Source organism: Amblyomma maculatum, chromosome 8 (assembly GCF_055883805.1).
Source record: "Amblyomma maculatum isolate TAMU_Amacu chromosome 8, ASM5588380v1, whole genome shotgun sequence".
Taxonomy (NCBI): domain Eukaryota; kingdom Metazoa; phylum Arthropoda; class Arachnida; order Ixodida; family Ixodidae; genus Amblyomma; species Amblyomma maculatum.
The window spans coordinates 47,534,823-47,559,052 of record NC_139351.1 but is presented as its reverse complement, the minus strand read 5'-3'; the positions used below and the strand labels follow the sequence as shown (position 1 = coordinate 47,559,052).

Genomic DNA, 24,230 nt, shown 5'->3' with positions numbered 1-24,230 from the left:
AAACATTTAAATGTTCCAGTTATTTTATTTTCCTACCACTTTATTATTGCTGTAAGCGTATTTGTTGAGTGACGTTCAAAGCAACAAGCAAAGCTTTGCGCGGCGTAGCCTTAAATGCATATTATTCTGCCATTAAAGTCACTGCGTCGCGAAGAAAGTTCCTCGACAAATGAACATGCTGAAAATAATTGTCAGAGGTCTAACTCAACATAACTGTGATACCAGAAGCTTAGCGGTAACGACACCTAAGTGAAAACGTTTGGCTTCATCTTAGAATCAACGTTACAGCAAAGACTAATTCAGGCAGTGGGCTATCTTGGTCCATCTCAAACTTTATGTGACCTGTTAGAAAAACCCCTTTGTTTTCAAAAACAAATAGAAATCCTTAACAAAAATATATATAGAGCATGCCAGACAGCTTTAGCCTCCTGTTATTCGACGCGTTCCATAGACATCATTTCCCGTGCTACCCTCTATCGAGATGTGCTTATTATTTTAAAGATAACAAACCTAGCACCGCCCATGTCAGTGCTCCATCGCATCTCTCCAACTCGTCGATTGTGTTCGCCATTGAGCTAAATTTTTGTTCATAAGTATTTACAATTTTCGCTCTTTACCTGAAACCGTTTTTCTTTAGCTCGAAAATAGCAAAGAATAAAGGGTGTCAAAATTTTACCACTTTTTTCGAAAACTTTTTGCTTCCTTCTTGGAAAAAGGTTAATGAAGATGTAGTTAATGGAGTTCCGGTTCCTTCAACGGCAATGTTCGCTTTATTATGTACAAATTATTCAGTGAACCTTACGTCACTGTACGGTAACAGCCGTATTTTTGCTAAACTTTGACTGATGACCTGGAAAACCTCGTTGGATGATGTTCCATATGGCGAAAATTTGCATGAGCATAGCTGTATGCACTGAGCCGGAATGTGTAGCTGGAATTGACTCTCTTAACCAAAGTATACATGGCCACGCTAGTGTATGACCCCAAACCCAATCTTGCTAGCACCATCGCTCTCCATTGCTTGACCACGCGTGGTTAACGATAACGTTGTTTCGATAGAGCTTATACCTGAGAGGCATTTTCGAGGAGGTAGGCGGTAAGAGGTTCTCATTTAAATATAGGAATAAGACAGCGAAGTCCGTTACCTAATGAAGCGGGAGGCGGGTGTTGTAGCATGGACGGCGTAAGCGTGTAGTAAATATCCTAATAAGTTCCATGAAACGTACAATTCTGGCTTTCTGTGTGAATGGATGAATACTTTCAGGATGCTGTTTATATATTATTAGCTGCATGTAAAATACCTTAAAAAACAAACTCAATCCAGTGTTTGCTGCATGGTGGCCTTAGCTGCCTCTGTTCCGTAACAGCCATCAAATAAAAAAATAGTCACAAAAAACAAGATTCAACAATAATGGGATTGCCTGGATGCCAGTGATGCAAAGCCTGTGGATAAGCTGGGGTGGACGATGTTGGGCAGCCGATGAGCCTAGCTGGATAGCAGTTCTTAAAATCCAGTGAGTAAGCTTGGTTGTAAGTATTGGATAGCCAGTGAGAGTGGCTTAATGTATGTTGTATAGGAGCCAGTGGGTATGTTTGGGTGGATGATATTGGGTAGCCGTTGAGTGAGGCTGCATGCCAATAAATCACCTAGTCTGCCATTGGTGGCCGTTGTATGAAAGCCAGTCTAGTAGTTTAATTAAATCTTGTGATGGGTAGCGCCCCAACGAAACGCCATTATTGGCCCCAATATTGGGACCGGTTTCACCCAATATTGGTCTGATGGCGGTCCATTGACGGCGTGCTACGTGGGGGATCACACTGAGTTTTCTGGAAATACTATCCGTGAGGGAGCCCTCCTTAGCAACAAACAGATCTGCCTGGCATCATGACTTCCTGGTACAAAATGACAAGGATTGCTTCCTTAAAGCTTCAAGAGGACACTCACCATTTCAGTAGAACAGACCGTCACTTTGTTTACAAGTCTTTAAGAGCTTAGCTTAACGCTACAATGGCTGGAAACCGCAACCTCGAAAAACTGTGACCTTTCTCGCCAAGTGCTCGAGAGAACAACAAACAACTTCATGCCGGAAACAGGAAATGAATCCTGTCCATTACGGGTGGCAAAATTTTTCCACTCGTCTACTTTTTTCCGGCACACTGCCATCCACATTATTGAGGAACAGTTTTTATTTCCGTTGGTTAGATAGAAATAAAGAAAAGCCAATTGGCTGTAAGAAGTGAAAGAAATAAATCCCTGCTATTTGCGTCATCCTCAAAGAGGAGAACAGCCATCAGTTCAAAAGGTACAAAGTTGTGTATAAGGCTTTGAATAAAAAATTGAGTGATAATGCAGTGCTGGGAAGAAAACGAACGACCCGGCACACCAATCCATCTTCTAACAAGTAATATGACCACTTCATGGCCATCTATGGTGTTTCTACTAAACAAACTCGAGTTTAATACGTTTACAGAGGGAGCGACGGGTACAGATGAATCTTTTTAAATCAAAGTCACTGCTTTAGCACCAAAATAACTGGTATTTTAAAATGTGTCACGTTTTGTTATTTTATAGAGTCGCGTTTACATGGATCTGATCATTGTGCCATGACCCTTAAGAAGACGACAGAATATTTCAAACGGCGTCTGTTGTATTTGTTTCCCCCACGCCCCTCCACCCCCAAGCCCACAAAACGCAGAGACAATGCACATGCAGAGGCTACAAGCACATACTGACCAGAAGTACGTGGTCCGAGAACTGGTATTGGCTGACAACGTTTAACAGCTGCATTGTGATTCACTGGGGGTGTACGTGATTTTAAGGTCAATGATACAAGCAGTTTTTAAATTGGCAAAATGTGAGAGAGCAGTGAAATACCTCGTAATAGCCACCAATACCTTTGGTGGGACAGGTGATCACGAAACTGTTATATTCGATGGAGTATATGGTGGATTAAGGCGGAAAACAGGGATTTTTTACATCAAGAGAGACTTCGCGACAGAATTATTGTTCGAGGTGCCAAGCGTGAAATTTCAAAAACAAATTGACCAGGCACTCTACTGCAAACATCCCGGCTGCTACAACCTGCAAAAAACCAGTATTGCAGAATTAAATTAGCAACTCTATGATCAGCTCACTCGGCTCAACGGTCTCTTCTGCACAGTCTTCGAACAGTGCTGATGTCAGAGACGTTTCCTGAACAGCGAAGAAAAATTTCATTAACGCTACAAGGTGAGCAAAGCCATGATGAACTGGAATGCCGTTCAGCACTATCGTGAAGTGCTCGCAGAATGGACGATCCCTCGATTCTGCTTTTGCATAATACATATTGTCTGAAGCGGGCAGTAACAAACTTTGTCGTGCCTTCCTGCCATTCGCAAGCAGTCGTATAGGGTCGGCGTTGTGGACTCGTCCTTGGAGGGGCTGTTGTAGATTGCGCTTAGCTTTCTGATTAAGACTCTTGAGTGCGTTTAGACTTCTTCCAGTAAATCCGATGTGACATACCCCTTGGATGTGGCGGAGGAGATTAAGAAGTTCGCAGGGGTCAAGTGGATGCAACTAGCACAGAACCGGGCTAAGTGGAGAAATATAGGAAAAGCCTTCGCTCTGAAGTGGGCCTAATCAGGCTGATGATGATGATGATGATGATACCCCTTGGAGACGCATTGCGCAATCCTCCCAGTGTCCAGTGCTACCTCAAGCTCACCCAGTGTGTCCAGGTGATCGGCTGGTCTGCTTGCCGTCACCATTGCCGCCATCTCGCTCCGTATGTAGAGAGATAGGTAGGGACAGGATGCCTGCTATCCAGCAGGATTAGACAATTCGGCGGTACCCGATTCGCTGACGGTGCTGCATCTCTGGTGACGATGTTGCGAGGAGTGATGCCCCCAAAAGGAACATCGATCAACGAACCGCGTTTTCAGTGAAGTGTGCTCATGTAAAAGGCGAGTTGAACGATGCCAACGCCAGAGGAGTGATGATCATGACAACCGAGGTGATGCTGACGCCCCAGGCGGAGTACGAAAGGACAGCGAACGCAGGCACAGAACGGGTATCATTCGCTCTTGCATAAAAAGTGTTGTAGTTGATGCCAACATCGCCGAAGGAGAAGAAAAAATCAGCGTTGTAATTAAGAGCTGTCTGACTCATCAATAGGTCACTTTTTCCGCCAATCACGAAAGACATTGAGGCGTGGATGCTGAAATGAATGGTATAAGTTAGCGTCAAGTTCTTGTACCGCAAAAGACGGCGTAGGAGCTTGTACCTCTGCTCGTTGCATACGTCTGGACTCTGTGGGCCGGGAGCCTTATTTGGATTTTAGTAGCGGTCCAGGAATAAGCAAGCTACTTAGATGTCAGTTCGAGAGAAATGCTCAGTTTATGGAATCCAGGTTATCCGAGACAAAAAATTTATACTCAGAAGTTTTTGTGGACTGTAGAACACTGGTTTCCGTGGCCGATCTGAGTTTATGAACGCGCTGCGCACCTCTTTAACGCACTTGTCGAAGACGGATAATTTGATTGCAGGCGAGATTTATTCATATATTGCTCTTTCGGTAAGGAGCCTGGCGTTTTCTCGAATAAGGACCCAGTGTACGGCAGCGTGGAAGGCATATCTAGAGTTTGCGAGCCTGTAGAACAGTGCCAAATTTATCTTGAGACTGGGCGCAATGTCTAATGTTTTCCGTCTCTGTTGTGCATTCTCGTTTAAGAATTGTCTGGAGCCTTCGTCCAAGAACATCCAGGATGTCCTCCCGAACGGGTACTGCCGTGAACAGAAGAGGTCAGCTTGGTTCCAAAACGGGAACGTTGACACAAAACCCACATTCATTTCCTTTGCAGCAAACTTCTGAATGATGTCATTCGGCTGAATATATGTGTCGCACTTTTCGAATTTGTGAAACTTGACGGCGCAGAGGCAGAGTAAACAAAGTCTTGAAATCAGGTGACGTGCCAGAATCTGTCGCGATGTGTCTTGTTTCAAAGATACTTCTTTCGCTTCTGTCTTTCCACGAGAACGACAGCTTTCTTTGACCCTCCGTTCTCCTCAGTGAACTGTTTCTGAGGCCCCATCGACAAATAGGAAGGTGTGTGCCAATATCCGTCGCAAATTGCAAATATTATTGCTCATTGACTTGGTTCTACGCATTTTATTCATGTTCTTTCTTGTTGTTGTTCTCTCTTGCCTCATACATAAAGAACAAACACTTCGAGAGCATAGTTAGTGTCCGTAAATTGAATTTCAGTCGGAAAGCAAGAAACAAGCGAAGGACTACCTTTGTCTCCTTTGATAGTTGGTTGCGAATGTACTAGTTTTTTTTGAGCGCCCCGCCCTGCAGATCAATTTCTTTTCAGACAGGCTGCAATATAAAGAGGTTGCAGTTTTCAAGGAAAAATGTTTGTTGCATTTAGGTGAGGCTGATGCATTTAAAAAACAACTAAGCATGCGTCCTCCTTCTCTCTTGGAACGACTTCATCTCCCTTTCCTTCCTTGAGGAGGTAGCTGCTGCGCCACTTAAAGTAGTATTTGCAATCCGGTAGGCCATTTGTGATATAGGTCTTTGGTTCTATGTTTAGAATAAAGATATCATGTTAGTGATTGCTTTGTAATATCGGAAACGGTATTTTTGTTTGCGACAACCTGAGACTTCAATCGTGCGATTTCGCATTCTGCGTTACTCACGTAGTAGGCTGATTGGTGGAGAAAAAGAGTACGTCAGAAGATGAAGTGATGACGTCCCTGGTCATGCGACCATAGCGTGAGAACTGAGAAACTAGGCGCAGCGCGTAGCCGGGAGTGGGCGAGACCAGCTTGTTGGAAAGTATGTGCTCAGCGTCTTAGGTGGCCTTGTAGGCCTCCGCGTAAGGGTGCAGCTGCACGTACTGAGTTCTGACGTGCGTCTCGCTGCTTCATAACTCTACGGCCGCGGGGAGTGGCTCTACCCAAGTGACTAGGAAGGCCAAAAAAGTGCTATGTCACCATAGAAGAACATTAGCGTCATCACAACGACAAGGACATCGGCTTGCAATAAAAAAATATGCGGAAGCAACTGCGGTTATGATGCTAAAGCGGCTTAAGCGTTATTGTTATTTTAAATTGTTCTCCAGGGTACGGAGCGTGACGTCATTATTTTGACCACTGAGCGCGGCAGGTTGGCATGAGGAGCTAAGAGACGTTGTGTCTGATTTAGACAAAAGATGGTACGCGATCGCCTCGAGGCGCGTTACAGTGACGCTACGCCCTTCATGATGACGAACGAGTGCAGGGATGTGTGACACTGAAAATGCGCCTGAGATCCCAAAGCAGGGAAACATGCCTTTAGCAGGCAGCACTGTGGAAGGAAATAATTTGTGTCACTCGCGTCTGCCTCTGATACGGCATTGATTTGGGCTGACGGCACTTCTATTACTCTTGAAGTGTTGGCTTACTTTTTGTAGTCCATCCTGACACTGATAATCTTTTTGTCCTAACTGCGTAACAGAGGAGGTACGCTACGTATTAATCCCAAAACCACAAAGTTTGATTGAACTGCAGTCCTATAAACGTTGTGTGTTAGTTTTGCATTCATGTTGCATGTTCTGCATGTTGTCTTCGGTGTCCAATGTCGGCTTCGCCGTATACCGATATCGTTGTGATACCGCTGGGCGGCGTTATAATTTGAAGTCTGAGTGTGTGCTCGCCCACGATGTGCTTGTCGAGGAAAAGAAATGGGTGTACTGACAGGATTCTACTGCCCGGAACCGTCTTAAATATACGGTATGCTTTATCATCTGTTCGAAGATGTCTGTTCCTATTGAAGCATATGGCTGAGATAAATTTCATGTAGTCTACTTCTCGTAACCCGCTGCCTAGCGTATGCTCGTCTTTATTTCCTGTACAATTTAATGTTATTTTAGTTTTCAGTAGAATATTCTCAGGTCTTCATGCAATGTTTGATGGTCTAGGACCCACTGATTAGCGGAGCGCCTTTCCTCAGTTCCTGATGGCGTAATTATTAAAACAAATAACGATGCTCAAAGTTTCAGCAGATACTAGCTTTACATGCAACGTGGCGGGCAAATGATATAGGCTCTTTAAATCTGAGGAGTAAATGAGCTTCGCCACCTTCATTTACAGGGAAGGCAAAATGGCAGTGAAGATCCTAAATATATTGCAGGTTGCTTCGCATAACAGTGTGTAATTGACAATTACTTTCCAAAAAAACACTGGGCATGTGCGCGATATATTAGCGGTGTGAAATGCCAATATCAGATGTAGTATTTCACTATCACCCGGTCCAGGTGAGCTCATGGGGTAATTTCATTGATCAGGGGAGATTTCTCACTACAACTAACATTTATACATCGTTTTCATAGAGCCAATGATAGCATACTAGACATAGCAGCCTCTTTAAATGGACACTTAAAAAAAATGAAACGAAGTCGCTTTGTGCCGTAAACTGATGCCTGTCGCGGCAATGAGGACATTAAGCTGGACGGCTTGAAATGAACAACCAACCTCACAAACGATCTGACTATCACTATAAGAAAACTTATGGCGGAGAGAGAGAGCGAGAGAGAAAGAGAAAGCTCACATGACTCTACTGAGCTTTTTTACACATAATTTACACAATTTTACACATAAAGATCATTACTCCACACACACACACACACAGAATATTACGCGACAAACACACAACATGGGTTAAAACCACGCGATTTGAGCAGCGTGATCCATTACAATTCAGGCATCTGCAGCATCACTTCCATTCTCGGAAGCACTTCGTCTTGTGTCTTGAAAACTTCAATAGCACTCTCAACGGCTTCACGAAAACAGTGGCTTATTTTCCTCGCATCAACGTCTGCATGCCTGAAAGCCTCACCGTAGTAAGAAAATGCTAGAAATGTTCCTTTTTTGAAAGGAGGAAACACACTTTATACACTATCGTAAGTGCTCAATGTTACGGGAAGGAAAAAAAAAGAGCAGTGGAGGTGCTGGGTATCGATCCCAGTACCTCTCGCATGCTAAGCGAGCGCTCTACCATCTGAGCTACACCCCCAGGGAGGATTCTGTGGTGTAACGGTACCAAGCGAAGAGCGAGGAAGGAGAAATTATCGAGGTCAAACGGCGGCAATCGAAGAAGCCCGTAGAAACCGGTCGTCACCGGAATCCAGAGTCGCTTTCAAACGAAATTTTATGAGCACTTATTCTGTCATCCGTAATGTGGTTACAGAAAATGCAAGTTGAGTACTTCGTACGAAAAGTAGGCATTTGAGGACTGTTATGCCGATGTTTTCGTCCAGTAGTCAGGCACGGTCTTTGGGAGATGGCATAATAATTTAGACCAGGGAGGTGATTCAACATTGCAATATTATCGCACAGCACATGCGTGCTTTTGTATTAAGTTAATTGACTTTGACGTGGCAGAAGCAATAAAGCAGCAGTGCAGTTGTAATTGCAAGGGCGTTGATAGAATACGACATTGTGAAGCAGCGACATTTGAGGCGTGAATTAACAAGCCATTATAGGCCCATTAGGCTACACAACCCTTGAGTGTACTTTGCGCACTTGTTTTATAACGCGTTCTGCTGTCGTTATATTTTGCGGCGTCAATGTATTTCTGAAAAAAGAAGGCCATACAACACGATTCTTGTAAAAACACTACAATCAGATCTTGAATGCTGTCTGGTTAGCAGCCAAAATATGAACGTTTGTGTGTTACCCCCCTCCCCCCACCCTGTGCACCTCTACCTTAAGAAATGTTGGATGAAATGGAGTTACAGCTTGATAAAGATTGCATTTTTTTTTACTTTCCAGAAGGCTCATTGAGAAGATGTTTGCAAATTTTAAAAATGTTTCCACGGCCTATTGTTGGCGCCGTGGCTTAGTTGGTTAAAGCGCCTGTCTAGTAAACAGGAGATCGTGAGTTCGAATCTCACCGGTGCCCTTTTATTTCTTGTTTTACACACCACGGTTTGCTAACTGCATTCATGTCAGCTCCACTGTTCGTAGAAACAACGGTAATGACCAATTTATCAAGATGTCATAATACCAGCTTCTGTGCCGCCTCCTGATCGACATGTTCATGGGATCTATTTGTACAAGAAAACGTGGCAGTGGTATTCTTACATTCCTGCTCATAACCTTATCACGTTTTTTTTTTCGCTTGCCCAAAACGGTATTTTCTTTAAATGAATTAAACCTGTACGTGAACAACATAGTCTTGAGCGTTATACTGGAAAGTACAGAGAAGAGTGGTGGTGGCACTGATGAAAATGGTTACTAGAGTGTCTCTTTATAAAAAACGAGAGCTTGGAGCGCTTTTATTAACGCGATAGCATTATATGGCACGCTACACATAAAATCTTGCCTCGGCGTAGTGGGCGAAAGGTAACCGTCATGGCGCTGGCAGGTTGTTTCTAGCAGCTTACGTGGCATAGCACTCAGGCTTCGATCTTGTGTGTGTCTTCACGAGATCAGGTACAAGAATGTTGGCACGAGCTGCCAACCAGAACTTTTGGGGAGGTTGAACAAGAATAATCCTTCAATTACATTTTGGTGCTGATTAAGGCATGCTACTCCTAGGCCACGCAAGCACGTTCATACAACTTGGATAGAGCGGGGCTTTATATACATGAGGCAGTCGCCTACACTATCGCGTCACACCCTTAAAGGTCAACTGCGGTGATTCTTCATCATTTTGTGTTTTTGGTTGAATTACATTCCTCGGCACGTCCTAATTCGAACACAAAAACAGTTTTTCGAAATTCCAATTAGAAGTATTTTTAAAAAGAAAAAACAGCAAATCGAAACCGAAACTGCTTTCACGGCCAGAAATGACGTCGCAGGTGACGAAATGGTGACGTCACACTCAGTATTAGAGAAACACTCGTATGTGCGTAGGATGATGAAAATAAAGTATGGAAATCATGAAGCATTGCATAATATGTCTGAGGTAGTAAGCCTCACAATTTCATAATCATGTGGGAAGTGGACAGTAACGCCGGTATACTGTTTGTGACGTCAGAAACTCAGTGTTGCCGGCAGAAATAGTCTCAACTTAAGCCATGAAAACAGCATATTTTAAAGTTGTGTGGCGAGGCGAACGGATTATCGTACGGCGCTCAAATTTTGTAGAATACGACAGGATGGAGAGGAGAATCTACAGTAAAAGTTTGATTAGAATATTCGAATGTCAAAAAACCCCCAGAGTTGCCCTTTAAGTGTGGAGCTTGAGTGTCCCCCATACTTTTTAATCCCGGAAGTAAATCAGTGTTTTATCATTATGTTCTGCAAAGCAATGTTCCACTGACTCTATATAATAAATACTTCTTCCATACTAGCATATTATTACTGACACTTTCGGATTCATTAATAAAAGACCAGCGCAGTTAACAAGAGGAGACAGCCATAGAAGAAGATATGAAGACAGGACGAGCGCTAAACATCAAACGAGGTTTTATTAGTCAAAAAGGTACATAAAAGCACTTGGCTGGCTCATGCGCACACTAGGTCAGAACCATACAAGAAAAAAACTGATCAAAATGTGGCAAACAGTTCTTGAGGTACACTTCTTTTCTGGACAAGGCGATTGAAAAGAACAGTTTGCTACATTTTGATTATTTTTTGCTTGTATAGTTTTGACATAGTGTGCGCATGCGCCAGCGAAGTGCTTTTATGTACCTTTTTGACTAGTAAAACCTCAGTTGATGTTTAGCGCTCGTCCTGTCTTCTTCAATGTGTGTGTCCATGTTAAATGCGCTAGTCTATTTATTAATGATGACACGCCAACTAGCCCACCTTTCCGCCTCGACGCTCGGTTTCAGGAATGATTTTGTGAATAAATGGATGATCACAATCAATTACGGAAGTTGAGTCAATGCTAATAGGACGAGTTTAGCAAAACATTTTGTGTAAAGAGCTCAAAATTAAGGAAAAAAATATTTGGATGCATTAATAGATAGTAGAATATTCCGTAATAAGATAATACTGCCTACAGATACCTAGAAATGAACTTATCCGCCGATCTTTCATGGACCGATCATATAATTACGCTAACAAATGAAGTAACCGTGTCCTCGGCTACTTACGCCGCAACCTTCGATTAGCCCCTTCCTCTGTAAAATTATTAACATATTGCACCTTCGTTCGACCTAAGCTTGATTACGCATGCGCTATCTGGGACCCCTACCAAGCTAATCATATTAACTTGCTGGAATCTGTTCAGAACCGTGCGGCGCGTGTTATTCGTTCTGATTACTCATACATGTCCACTGCTACCAAACTCAAAGGAAAAGCTAACCTCCACCTTATTCAGGGGTGTCATGCAGGTTTTAGCCGAGGCGTAAATATATATAAGAAAGCGTATGCTTTCCTGCACTCCCGCTATAACTCAGGTTTAATCCTAACTGTGATGTAACCTATGTACAGCCGCTCAATTTTTTAACAATATCAAGGGTTGCGTCTCTAACTGCGACATGTAGAATGCTTCTCTGAGCTTTGCAGGTTCCTCATTCGGGCAGACATTTAAGGCATGGCATAGTAACAAATGGTCCCTTTACTATAATAACAAATTAAGATGGGAGGTTTGCTTGAGTCCATCAGATTTAGCTAAAACTCACCATCCTTTGGCGCGACAAAGAGACAATTCAAACAGCGTATACAGTAGCGGTTGTCATCCATTTAGTTTCATTTGGGTGAACGATCGGTCTAAAACTGGAAGTGCCTGCGAATTTGCTAAGATATTTTAGTATAGATGCTCCGCAAGAACCATCGCGATGTATGTTGCTTGTTGGCTTAGATCGCGCGAGACGATGCGGAGCTTAGGCTATTTCTGAGTAAAACAGGCAAGCAGCATGTTATATGAAAAACAGGCACTTTTAAGTACCACTTCGTGTGGTAAATTACAGCAAGAATTAGCAAGCTGTGTAGCTGAGAGACGCATTATATACGTCACATGTAGCGATGCAAGACTTGATACTGTTACAAAATTGGGCGAGTGTACAGGATGTAACCCCAGGGTGCGCGCTCCACATAGAGCACGCGAAGCAGGAGTATAAAATTGTAAAAGGCTACTAGAGGTGACCAATAGTCGCGGAAGCGGGCTTGAGGAGACTGGCCGATCTACCGCGAAATGTCGCCGGTATGGACGCGTTGCAACGAAAGGAGGTTCTGCTTCTTGTGATTTGATTACATGGGCTTGCGTAGTATTAGGGATGGCCAGTTACTGAATTAGAGATCCTGAACAACCCTACCTCCCCTTGAGGCCTCAAAAAGCGCGAACTCTAGCTGTTCACCCTCCAAAGCGGCTGTCGTACTGGAAGAGTAACTGTAGCATGAAACTTTCATTGGTATCTACGATACCCAAAACAAAGAATGTTACCTGTGGCAGTGACCTGGGATCCTCTTTCTCCGAGCCGGTTCCCTCGTGCAGTGTTTACTCGGCTATTACGTAGAAGCATTTTCTTTCGTAGACAGTTCTCATCCCAATACACTATAGTTCTCATCGTTTCGAAAATGCAAGCACAATGCAGGAACCATTCCGCGGTGTTCCACCACCATACATTATTCCCCTCTTGCAGTGCCTGAAATTTTTTTTTATTCGAAGGATTGCCATATGGCATAGAATGAGGTTGTCTTTTAACTTAAAAGATGTCATGCAGTCTATTTTCTTCAAGGAACCGGAGCAAGCTCCGCCTCTTAATATTGTCCATTAGCCTGAAGTGTAAATGTTCCTCCTTTGTAGCCGGCAGTCCATCTTCTTGTAGTTGTGCTATTTTTGACGGCTGAATTCTTGAGCATGTCCACAAAAGCTGACGAATATCCATCTCGGCAGGTGGCCTTGAACACTTAGGGCATGTGCTCTGCACTGCATCCTCTTCAGAGCCTCATCGCCACATCACCGACAGAGTAAGGGCCGCCTCAGCCCTTATCCTTGTAAGGGACCCCTATTCCATGCTCATTAGGTTATTAGAGAGAGGGTAAGTGCACGGGGGTGTAAAGGCACATGCACTTTTCCTTACAACAGATATCAAAATTGGGAAAGCGGAGCGTGGATCAAAGGGGTGGCTTGTAGGTAAGGCACTCGTGTTGGGGGCATGATGTGTAAGCGTACTTGCTTTTTTATGATCTATGTTATTACTTGAAGCCTAAGGCGAAAAATGCCGCACAAAAAGCAACGCATAAACTTTCGTTCTCTAAAAAAAGAAAAACACTGCATTTCAATATAAAACAATTTGCTTAAGAAACAAGCTTATTGAAAAAAAAAAAACTCAGTGTCGATCTCAGTATCACTCGGATGCTAAGCGAGCGCTCTACCATCTGAGCTACATCCCTTTTTTCTTTATTGCAAATTTATTATCAGATTTTACACATAAAGAACATTACTCCACAAACACACAACATGGATTAAAACCACGCGATTTGGGCTGCATGATTCATTACAAATCAGGCATTTGCAGCAACACTCCTATTCTCGGAAGAAATTCAGGCACTTCGTCTTGCGTCTACAAATCTTCAATACCACTCGCAACGCCTTCGCGAAACTACTGCCGTATTTTCCTTGCATCAACGTCTGCATGCATGTCTGCATTCTGGATCGTCAGATACTGAGCAGGCCCAATAACCTGAGCACGTCCAGTGGTAGCACATCATCATCTTAAATCGTTAACAATCGAATTCCGAATGCATCCACGGGTAGGTCTTTTTTATGGTTCGTTGTAGAATGTCCCAGAAGAAAAACAACTCCCGAGAGTCCAAGAAAACGTGTTCGATAGTTTCCGGTTTGCGGCATATGAAACAGTGATTTCCCCAAAGTACAAAAAAACCCTTAATTTCTAAATCAGTCTTAACTTATAGTGCATTGCTATGCAGCTTGAAAAAGAAAGTTTTTGCTCTCCCTGGTAAAGCCATATTTGTTTCTTGTTTAGGGATTGACTTCCATGAACCTGCACAGTACAACGATCTGTACAATGGGATCGAGAAAAAGACATCGCATAAGTCCTTATAAAATTTCTTTCACGTCACAGTTGATATATATTCATACGAAAAACGGGCTATCCTCTCTTGCATGCTCGCTGAACTTACAACTGAAGGTGGGAGCACTTTGTTCAACCTAACTTTATACACAGTTCGTAAAAATGGGTCCTGCGTATCACGAACGAACATAAAACGGATAACCACTTGGCGCAAATACAAATGTGCCAAACCAACTCCCCCAGAGCGGATGCAATGAAACAAGCTTGTTCGGCGGGTGGGCTCCCAAATACTTCCCCAAACCAAAATGGCGATTACACGATGGAATCTCCGCACATTCACGCGAAAACAATGCAGTACTTCTAACACGTATCATATCTTGGTAACAAGAAATAAATTACAAATGGAGACAAGTGTAAACATAGACCAACCGAATCAATCAATCAATCAATCAATCAATCAATCAATCAATCAATCAATCAATCAATCAATCAATCAATCAATCAATCAATCAATCAATCAATCAATCAATCAATCAATCAATCAATCAATCAATCAATCAATCAATCAATCAATCAATCAATCAATCAATCAATCAATTGATCAATCAATCAGTTTATTTCCTTTTAGTCTGTCGGCCTTCTCACGGACTTCTAAAACCTGCTGGTTCCAATATGACTCACTGTCTCGGTAGTTTTTCAATGGCACTCCTAAATACTTCACTGGCGTTGTTACCCAAGACATGTTCAGTAAATTCTAAGATTTGTGGGCCATTCGTCATGCAAGAAACCCAGATAGCACTACGCTTACAGAACAAAAGTCTTACTAATTGGAAAACGTTGAAATTGTTTTCGTAGTCGGCACAGAAGACAGAAATGTCATCGGCATACGCGAGTATGCGGACGCATGTAAACGAACACCGCGGACGCTGCTGCTCTCGATAATGCTCAGACGAAATGGTTCAATATACAAGCAGAAAAGCAATGGCGTCAAGAGGCAGCCTTGACGTACACGCACTTGGATGCGCTCACCCACCCTCTTATTTACTATACTGCGCGTCGTGCACCCTCTGTAGGCCATTGCGACTCCTTTTAAAATAACTGAGCCCACATTTGCATGCTCTAAAATTTATAACAAGATATCATGCGGCACCTTGTCGAAGGCTTTCTCAAGGTCAAGCTGGAGCATCGCAACGCTATCATGCAAAGCGTCGCAACACTCCAGTACAGATCGTGCCTTGTGGATATTAGTATATACAGTTCGGCCTTTAATGCCACAAGTCTGATGCGGTCTTACTAATTCTTCCATTACGGTTTGAAGTTTGAGCTACACCCCCGACAGAACAGCACTTGAACAAGGCGTATTATTATGCTTGAATAGCAGCACTAAGATTCTAGGCGTACTCGTGGAAACCGGAACGAGAAATGTAATCGAATTTCACTCTCCCTCTACTTTCATTCGTCCCTCTTTCTCCTTTCGTCGTAAGCTCCTCTAAGGCGCAATCTGCGTTCCCGATCAGTCACGTAGCCGGTATACCTTCACACACGGCCGTATTTTCCTCATTCAATTTGCTACCCCACAAATACGTCACCTACCAGAGGCGTTAGCTTTGTTTTAGTATCGATTAACTCAATCCCACAACCGATTCGATGGCACTCTTAACTCTGTCAGTTGAAGAAACGAATAGTGTTCAGTATTCACGCAAACAAAAAAGAACCAGTAGTATAACTATTTTATCAGAATGTTGCACAGTCAAATGAAACTACGAGAACGCAGTACCTGCTTTTGGTGACCTCGCTAGGTCTTTGTGTTCTCTCGAAGGCCATTGAGCTCTGACCACGTCGTCATAGCGTCAGCCGTGGTTTTTATCAAGAAGCATATTTTCTTAAGTAGCTTTACTGCTTACCTTAACATATGAATGGTTACGCCACGGGCATGTCTGCCAAACTATGCTCCCCTGATTTAAGGCTATAGATATCACATTCCATACTCCGCCCTTAGAAATTTTATATGCTTTAGACAACTAAAGGGACAAATTCGGGTCCCCAGATCCTCATCAGCCTCTGTTCTCCTCTTGAAGTTTCTTCAAGTGCAAACAGTGAATAAAGGCAGAAAGACGAATTATAGTTTAAGAAGGCCGGCAATGAATAGCAGGCTGACGTTCGAACCACGAAAAGAAACTGCGCGCCTCAAATGCTCTTACACTAAACAGAGCTGTGACGTCATGAAGCGGCTATGCAGCTCTTGAGCGGCGCATGGCAGCATTGTAGCATTGTTAATGTTGGCATTCAGCGCAACGTATCGTGCGAATGCTGTCGTTCCGTCGGTAGCTCAGTTGGTAGAGCGGTGGACTGTAGAAGAATTGCCGATGCTGACATCCATAGGTCGTTGGTTCAAATCCGGCTCGACGGAAGTTTTTGTTTTTGTGTAGCTTTCCTTACTGCTTCCTTATTTAGGGCCGAGACGCCGCATGGTATATCATTTTGATCTGCCTAACTGCGTTTACTCACAAACCGTGAAGAGTGTCCAAAGAATAATGTTTAGCTGTCATAAAGACGAAAGAAGCGTCCGGCTTTTTTTTGGCAAATTTCGAAGAAACGTACTTATTGAAAACATTTAAATATGATAGTCATTTTCTCATCCTACTACTTTATCATTGCTATAAGAGTCTTTGTAGAGTGACGTTCGAGGCAACAAGCATTGATTTATGTGGCGTTGGCTTAAATGCATACATATGCATATTATTCTGCCTTAAATGTAATAGCGCCGCGAAGAAAGTACCTTGACAAATGAATATGCTGAACATAATTATCAGAGGTCTAACTCAACATAACTGTGACGCCAGAAGCACAGTGGTAATGACAGCTAAGTGAAAATGTTTGGCTTTATCTAAGAATCAACGTTACAGCAAAGACTAATTCAAGTAGTGGGCTATCTTGCTCCCCCTCAAATTTTATGTGACCTGTTAGCAAAACACCTTTGTTTTGAATACCAAAAAGAAATCCTTCACAAAAATATATAAAGCATGCCAGACAGCTCTGGCCTCCTGTTATTCGACGCGTTCTATAGACATCCTTTCCCGTACTATTCACCCTTTGCTCAAGATGTGCTTATTAATTTAAAGATAACAAACCTAGCACCGCCCATGTAAGTGTACCGTCGCATCCCTTCGATTCGTCGATTATGTTCGCCACTGAGTTAAATTTTTGTTCATTAGTATTCATACTTTTCGCTCTTTTACTGAAATCGTTTTTCTCTAGATCGAAAATAGCAGGGAATAAAGAATATCAAATTTTTACCACTATTTTTCTGAAAGTTTTATTTGCTTCTTGGAAAAAAGGTTATTGAATATGCAGTTATTGGAGTTCCGGTTCCTTCAACAGCAATGTTCGTTTTATTATGTACAAATTAATCAGTGAATCTTACGTCGCTCTATGGTAACAGCCGTATTTTTGCTAAACCTTGACTGATGACCTGGAAAACCTCGTTGGGCGGTGTTCCACGCAGCAAAAATTTTCATGAGCATAGCTGTATGCACTGAGCCGGATGGTGTAGATGTAATTGACTCTGTTAATCGAATATTACATGGCGACGCAAGTGTATCCTCCCGGAACCCAATCTTGCTAGCACCATCGCTCTCCTTTGCATGACCACGCGCGGTTAACGATAACGTTATTCCGATGAAGCTTATCCCTGAGAGGCATTTTCGGAGAGGTAGCCGGTGAGAGTTTCTCATTTAAATACAACAATAAGACAGCGAAGTCCGTTACTATATGAAGTGGGAGGGGTATTGTAGATAAGGCTGCATGGACGGCGTAAGCGTGTAGTAATAAGCTCGGCGTTCAAGGTGTTCGTTTATGCGACATTCCCGACAGATGAGCACAACTAACGCACTACGAGTAAGGTTTGCATGAGAAAAGGAGCAACTGAAGTGGTCCTGTTTACTGGACAGGCATTTTAACTAAGCCAAGACGTCATCGGAATTGAACGCAACACACTGAATATTTTCCTACTACCTATCAAACAGCATTCTTCGACTTCAAGAAACGTGCCTAGGGTAATCGTTATCAATACTGTCAGTCGTTCTCAATCCACAAATTTGAGTTGGAGGAGTCACGAAAGGAACAAAGTAAGCACACTATACAGGACGCTCATTTACAGTGCCAGCCACGAGCTTAAATCGAATGATACAGGTGGCACCAAACATGTCGACTATCAATTATTGGAGGCACTGATGGTAATACGATTACGTCTACGCATCAAATGAGGAACACAGCTTTCACAGACTACGTGTGGTGTTTTCACAGAAAAGAACTTGCCCAGCTGGTTACTTTTCTTTTCAGTCCTATAAGCACTACTTATGGGACTTATTCAAATGACGTCATTGTGGCTCTGCTGGCAACCATGTAGCCGGGGACTCCCAATGTCATGGCGGCGAAAGATGCGACGGTCGGGCGTTGGACCATGCGGTGTGCACTGTGGGTGTGGGCGAAGTTTTAACCACTGTACTCCATTGGAAGCATTTCTCAATACGTGATTCAAGTGTTAAGCGCCGATAAATGAGCTTTTGTGAGAGCATTTCAGCTGTTGGGCACTTGCGCAACGACGGTAGTGGTGACGTACCGGCTCTATCAGGTGCAGTTTTAAGATACGACTGTAACATGTCTGTAAACTTTGCGGTCGAGTTCATTTCGCATTCGTGGACATGGATACACGGTACCTATCACTCACTGCAGTCAAAAAAATTGTTTGTGGAGTCATCGATCTCTGCAATTAGCGAAGAACTCGATGTGTTTATGTGAACAACTGTTGTTTTGTTATTGATTTTAAAAGCTTTTTAAAAGTGCCATTCGATGTGATTTAAGGTGGATTCACACGGTGGACCAAATTGCGAAGCGCTTTCACGATTCGGTGTGACGTGACCACACGTCAGTGATTTCCGCTACTCCCCTTCAGTCCGCGAGCAGCGATTCATGCTAAGACCAGGAGTCCTTTTCACAGTTCGGGTCTGTCATGGTTGAGGATTTTCTTTTTTATTTCCCTCGCGGAACTATACTCCCGGTGCCCAAGCATGCACAATGTAACATATATTGCACTAAAATGCTGAAGGAAAGCTAAAAACGGCTTCAAATGACTGACTTGTACAGTCGCGAAGCAAGCACGAACGCTCGCCATACTGTTCTGTATCGTGATCATCTGAGCCCGTTGCTTGTACTGCTGGCAGCGATTTATGTTGCCCACAATCGCGTCAAGAGATAGCAGAAGTTCATTAGTACCGTGCGGCAGTCGTTTATAATTTAGAGTCGAACTAGCCTGTCATTTAAAGCAACCTTTTTGCCTTTATTCGCAGTACATGATTTTCACAGAAATTACAGTTGCAGCCTCTTGCAACTGTGCGACACCGAAAGCGTGAGTTTTGTGACTGCACAGAGCAGTCACCTGGATGTAGTCATCGCTTTCTTGAAGTGTTTTATTGCGCTTAAAGTTACGCCGTAGAAGCTTCGGCATTTGACATGTACGGGGAGCATAGGGGCAGCAGTCGCACTGGTCATCTTCCAAGGGTTGAAAGCAGCATGTTCATGCAGCTCTTATAGAGTAAGCACGATCGCGTGCATTGCAGAGAAGTGCCTACGTGGTATATCACATCGAGAGCGGAACCGTCACCTCAGCAATACTTTGGCAAAACGGCGTAGCAGCCGTAGTGGCAGGCCGCCGACACCGCGCATTCACCCGCCGGGACATCGTCAATAATGTAGGCTACCGTTGACAACAGTGCGCCCGCCCGAGGCTCTCTTCTCGCGCTGTTTTCATCATGTGTGTTCTATTCTCCAACAGGGCTAAACTACCAGCTTCAGTGCTTTGTAGGCTCCAGCGAAAATCATGCTGTAAGTTTCAGTATGCTTTTCAAGCGCCGGTAAGTTACGACGCTTCGAACACGTGCAGGGACGATATCGCCAGACAGCGAGAACATGCCTGCAGACTGCGGCAGCTCCGATTAAAAGCGCAGTTTTGAATAGCGACAGCTGAGGCACGTCGGGCTTGAACACGCATCCTCATACTTGCCGGCCGACACAATAGGCTGCACTGATTGTGCAGAATACTTTGCACTTCATTGTTCGATTACCAGTGGCAAAAGAAAGCCATTGCAGAAAATCAGATGCATTCAACGTAATAAATCGTTTTTCACATACGTACTACTGACAAGTCAGATTCTTCACCCTCAGAAATGCCAGACAAACATAAACAAGGGTGCATCTGTGATAGTCTAGCTCTCTCTTTCTCTGCAGACTTGAGTCATGCGTGTGTTTCACTGCTGTGGGTGGGACAGAAATGAACCTTGGAATTTTAAGCTTGCAACAAGTATGGTATTGTAGTTTAAAGCCAAAATTGTACCAATAATCGTAGCCTTGTCCCATTATAATAGTGTTACCAGACACTGAATTATTAGTTTGCTATGCATTGTTTCTGTCTAGTTGATGTGCAGAGATGTACACATACTTAAATGACTTGGAGTTGTAGACTTTGCACTTAGAAACATGATATCATTATTTGATGGGATGTTTTCATCTTTTAATAATTTTTATTAGTATATAACGGTTTATTAAAAGTCTTTCTGAAGATGGTGACCTCCTTTGTGTAATACTACGAGAAATCATCAAAGGGCTCCCAAATCCTTCATAAAACTATGATATTTGTAACGCTAACTGAAGCTTGATATCTCAAAAGGTGTATTACTATCTGTTAAGGTAGCTGTAGATTGCCCGCCCCCCCCCCCATTTTTTTTTGGTCGAATAAGGCGTAGCGGACGCTCTTGCATTTGTAATGTCCTAGGCCCTGCCATAAGGCGGTACTCCAATGTCAATACCATTTAATAGCTATGGCTATGACACAACGCTCATGTCCTTTATGCACACTTCTTATTACTAATCTCTTACCCAAGTGGTGGCTTGTGCTATGGGGGCAAAAGTTTCTGGACTGTACGTCTGGAGATTTAGGGCTAGAAGTGAATGTATATGTATTATCACCTTAGTTCTCTAGCACACATGAAAGAACCTAAGTTCAACTTTCACATCAATAGGTATGGTCCGACACGCCTAGTTGATTCTGCGCTTAGATGGCAGTTTGTGTGGTCCACAGACTTCTGTCGCCGATATTAAAGAGGGCCAAATTATGGGCCATCCTTAGACAGGGGCATTTCAGTCGGCCCCCACTACTCTCCCTCTTAAATCTGCCCCTGTCTTTAGAGTGTTCCTTGGGAACAGCTAGCAGCATCCATAGAGACCATACTTCCTTTTCTCATTTGTGGTGTGTAGTTGAGTAATCCATGGCAAGCCTACAGAGTTGGTTTCTGAAACTCTGCAACCACATTTCATTACCTATTTAACATTCATACTGCTTACTCCCGGTAATATGTCATGAGCTTATGGTTGTCAGCTTTCTTTTTTGTTTTGTGTATCTATAAGAATTGCTATTGTAATGTCGCATATAGCCCTGAAGGTAAACAAATACCTTTGCTGTTATCTCTTGTAGAAGCATGAAAACTTCACATTTACTGTAGCAGGCAATGATTCCACATTTCGCTTAGCCGCATGTTAAATCTCTTTATTGTGGTGCGGCGCCTTAGCATATTATCAGTTATACTAACATGAATTACCTCCTCACAGCTTCTCTAAGCAAACGCTTATCTGCTAGCCTCCATGCTGATGTCGATATGCCCCTGACACGCCCCAAGAGTGCCTTCTGTAAGGGTGCATAGAAACCAGCAAAATTTGCAATTTACGGAATTAGAAAGTGACAATTTTGAATGACATTATTGATCTGTTCTTTTCAAAGCTGGAACAGTGACTTTAGAAATTTGCCTATTGAGCCTTTTGAGATGCAGGTTTTTGCTACCAATGCGTGCCTGTGTAATACTGCAATACTGTGGCTGTGTTGTATGCTAACATACAGCACCTTTTATGCTTAGTTCTTCTGTATGTGCACTCCACGTCTTGGCCATTGCTGAGGGCTCATAGCAGCAAACATTTATAATATGCTATCTGTGGTCAGAGTGTCATGTTAAAAAGACACAAAAGTTTAATACTGAATGCCAGATTCTGCTCAAACTACGTATGTATCTTTTTATATTCTGCATGAGATTTGCTGTAGTTATATGACCTTTTCTAACGAAGATGCACACGTACAGTGCCATATAGAAAAAGTAATTCAGAGAAACTGGCAGTTGCCCAGAGATATCTAATAAAATTTCAACACCGATAGCTTGAATTCCATTTTCCCTTCTTGTGCAGGATGAGCCCAACATGCTTTGCCCAGCTTAGACGTGTCAGACCAGCAACGGCTGATCGAGCGAGTGTGCAGGATAATAACGGCTCCCTGCGTCTCGGCCTGAGAAGGCCGCCCGAAGAAGACTCAATCCTTTTCTCACCACTTCCCAAATATTAGGCAATAAATACCTTTTTCTCCTCCACCTCCTCAAGGTAAGAGCTGTCACGGCCAAGGATATTGTAAAAAAATTATAAAAGTAGGTTCTTCATACTCCCGTTGGCCTACTTGTTATCATGTCATTCTGTCTGTTTTTGCATGGAGGTTTAACATGGATATTTTTAGCGCAGTCTGTTTATGCAATTTTTATAAAGCCTAAAAATAATTGGAAATACTCTTTTTACAACCACGCATGTTGGTATGCTTATGCACTTTGCATGTGTGTTTGTGTAATGCTCAGCTGGCATGTATGCCTCTTGGATGGAAGTTATAAATGTACACGGCTGTTAGTGCTTTGTTGTGTACATTGTTGTGTACAAGGAGACAACAGGAAACAAATTGCATAATCTGTTGTCTGCTTTACTCGTTCACAACAAAATTAATTCACTGAGCACTAGTATGTGACTGAATTTTCCATGGCACATGCTTGCTGAGCTTTATACGAATGTTATTGTCAAGTTTTTACACCAATTGCGGGCCCTGCGAGCAAGTTCAAGGAAAAATCCAAATGTCCGCCTCTGGGCGTCTGTTGGACGTCTGTGGGATGCGATCCGGATCCACAAACGATATGATAGTACGAGTGATTTCCGCTGTGCGTATGTCGAAAATAACCAGATTTCCGTTTCCGTCAGACGTCTGAACTTCCGAAAAAGGACGTCCGTCGGCCGTCCGTCGTGCCTCAATGGCCGGCAGGGCTTTTAAGGTGCCCTGGCATGGCATGGCACACGGATGCCTCCCCGTTTCGCCCCCATCTAAAAGCAGCTGCCGCGGCCTGGATTCGATCCCGCATCCATTGGCCTAGCAGTCGAGTGCTCTAACAGCTACAGCATCGCGGGCAGGTACAAACGAAGGACTACACAGCGGAGAAAGAACACTTGTATTAACGTGAGCTGGCAGTATAGACATGGGGTATAGCTATAATACACAGTAGTAAAAAGCACCTTCACTATTTGTTTCTTCAAAGTCGAGAGAACCAATTGAATAAGATACATTCGTAAATCTGCAATTTCGATGGAATTGAAAAAAAAAAGTGCAGTGGAGGTGCTGGGTATCGATCCCAGTACCTCTCGCATGCTAATCGAGCGCTCTACCATCTGAGTTACACCCCCGGACACGGTTGTGCGGAGGAATGGCAGCAAGCCAAGAGCGACGAACAACATATCTAGGTCAAACCGCGGTAGTCGAAGAAACGCGTAGAGAACGGTTGCCACCGGAATCCTGAGTCGCGTTCTAGTGCAATTGTACTGGAATTTATTCTCTCCTCAGTAAGTGCGGCAACTGACAATATAAGTAGTGTCATAGTGTGAAAAATAGGAATTGAGAAAAGGTATGCAGATATTTTCGTCCCGGAGTGAGGCCCAGTCTTAGTGATGTGGCGTAGTGAAGACCTCGATAATAATTTAGAACAAGGAGTTATACGACATTGCACTAACATCGCACAGGACATGCATGTTTCTGCATTTCAGCAGACTCGCTGGGCTTTGACAAGTTTGCAAAGGCAGCATTACTGGTATCACCTGTGACAATCCCTTGTTCCCTGGTCAACCTCTTTTCATGCTAAGTGCACCACACATTATTACCACTGTTTTGAATACTGCTGCTGGCATATAGCAGGCCATTTCTCAAGGAGTTGGAAGTGCCAAGTTAGCTTCGCACCGTGCCACAATAGAACAGCACAAAGAAGTTTATATGGACAGTATACAGCATTGCGAAACTGAAAGAATGGTTTGAGTTGGATGTAGGAAAAAAAGAGATGCAAATGGCTCTTCTTAATATGCAACTCTTAAGAAAGCGGGAC

At 43.3% G+C, this 24,230-nt stretch overlaps 1 protein-coding gene and 3 non-coding genes across 4 annotated transcripts in view; 3 read left to right on the top strand and 1 right to left on the bottom strand.

Moving 5' to 3' along the window:
* Positions 1 to 22,381, top strand: part of LOC146181116 (juvenile hormone acid O-methyltransferase-like) — a 58,917-nt gene extending 36,536 nt beyond the window's left edge. Inside the window, exon 4 of the mRNA XM_084576257.1 lies at positions 22,240 to 22,381. Coding sequence (XP_084432383.1) covers positions 22,240 to 22,244 — 5 coding nt within the window. The 3' untranslated portion in view covers positions 22,245 to 22,381. The remainder of the gene's footprint in view (positions 1 to 22,239) is intronic.
* On the bottom strand, positions 7,964 to 8,036 carry TRNAA-AGC (transfer RNA alanine (anticodon AGC)). The gene has a single exon. It is a non-coding gene; the product is annotated as a tRNA-Ala (tRNA).
* On the top strand, positions 8,851 to 8,924 carry TRNAT-AGU (transfer RNA threonine (anticodon AGU)). Its single transcript has one exon. It is a non-coding gene; the product is annotated as a tRNA-Thr (tRNA).
* Positions 16,272 to 16,363, top strand: TRNAY-GUA (transfer RNA tyrosine (anticodon GUA)). The gene is given in 2 exon segments: positions 16,272 to 16,308; positions 16,328 to 16,363. It is a non-coding gene; the product is annotated as a tRNA-Tyr (tRNA).
* Positions 22,382 to 24,230: the final 1,849 nt, after the last annotated feature.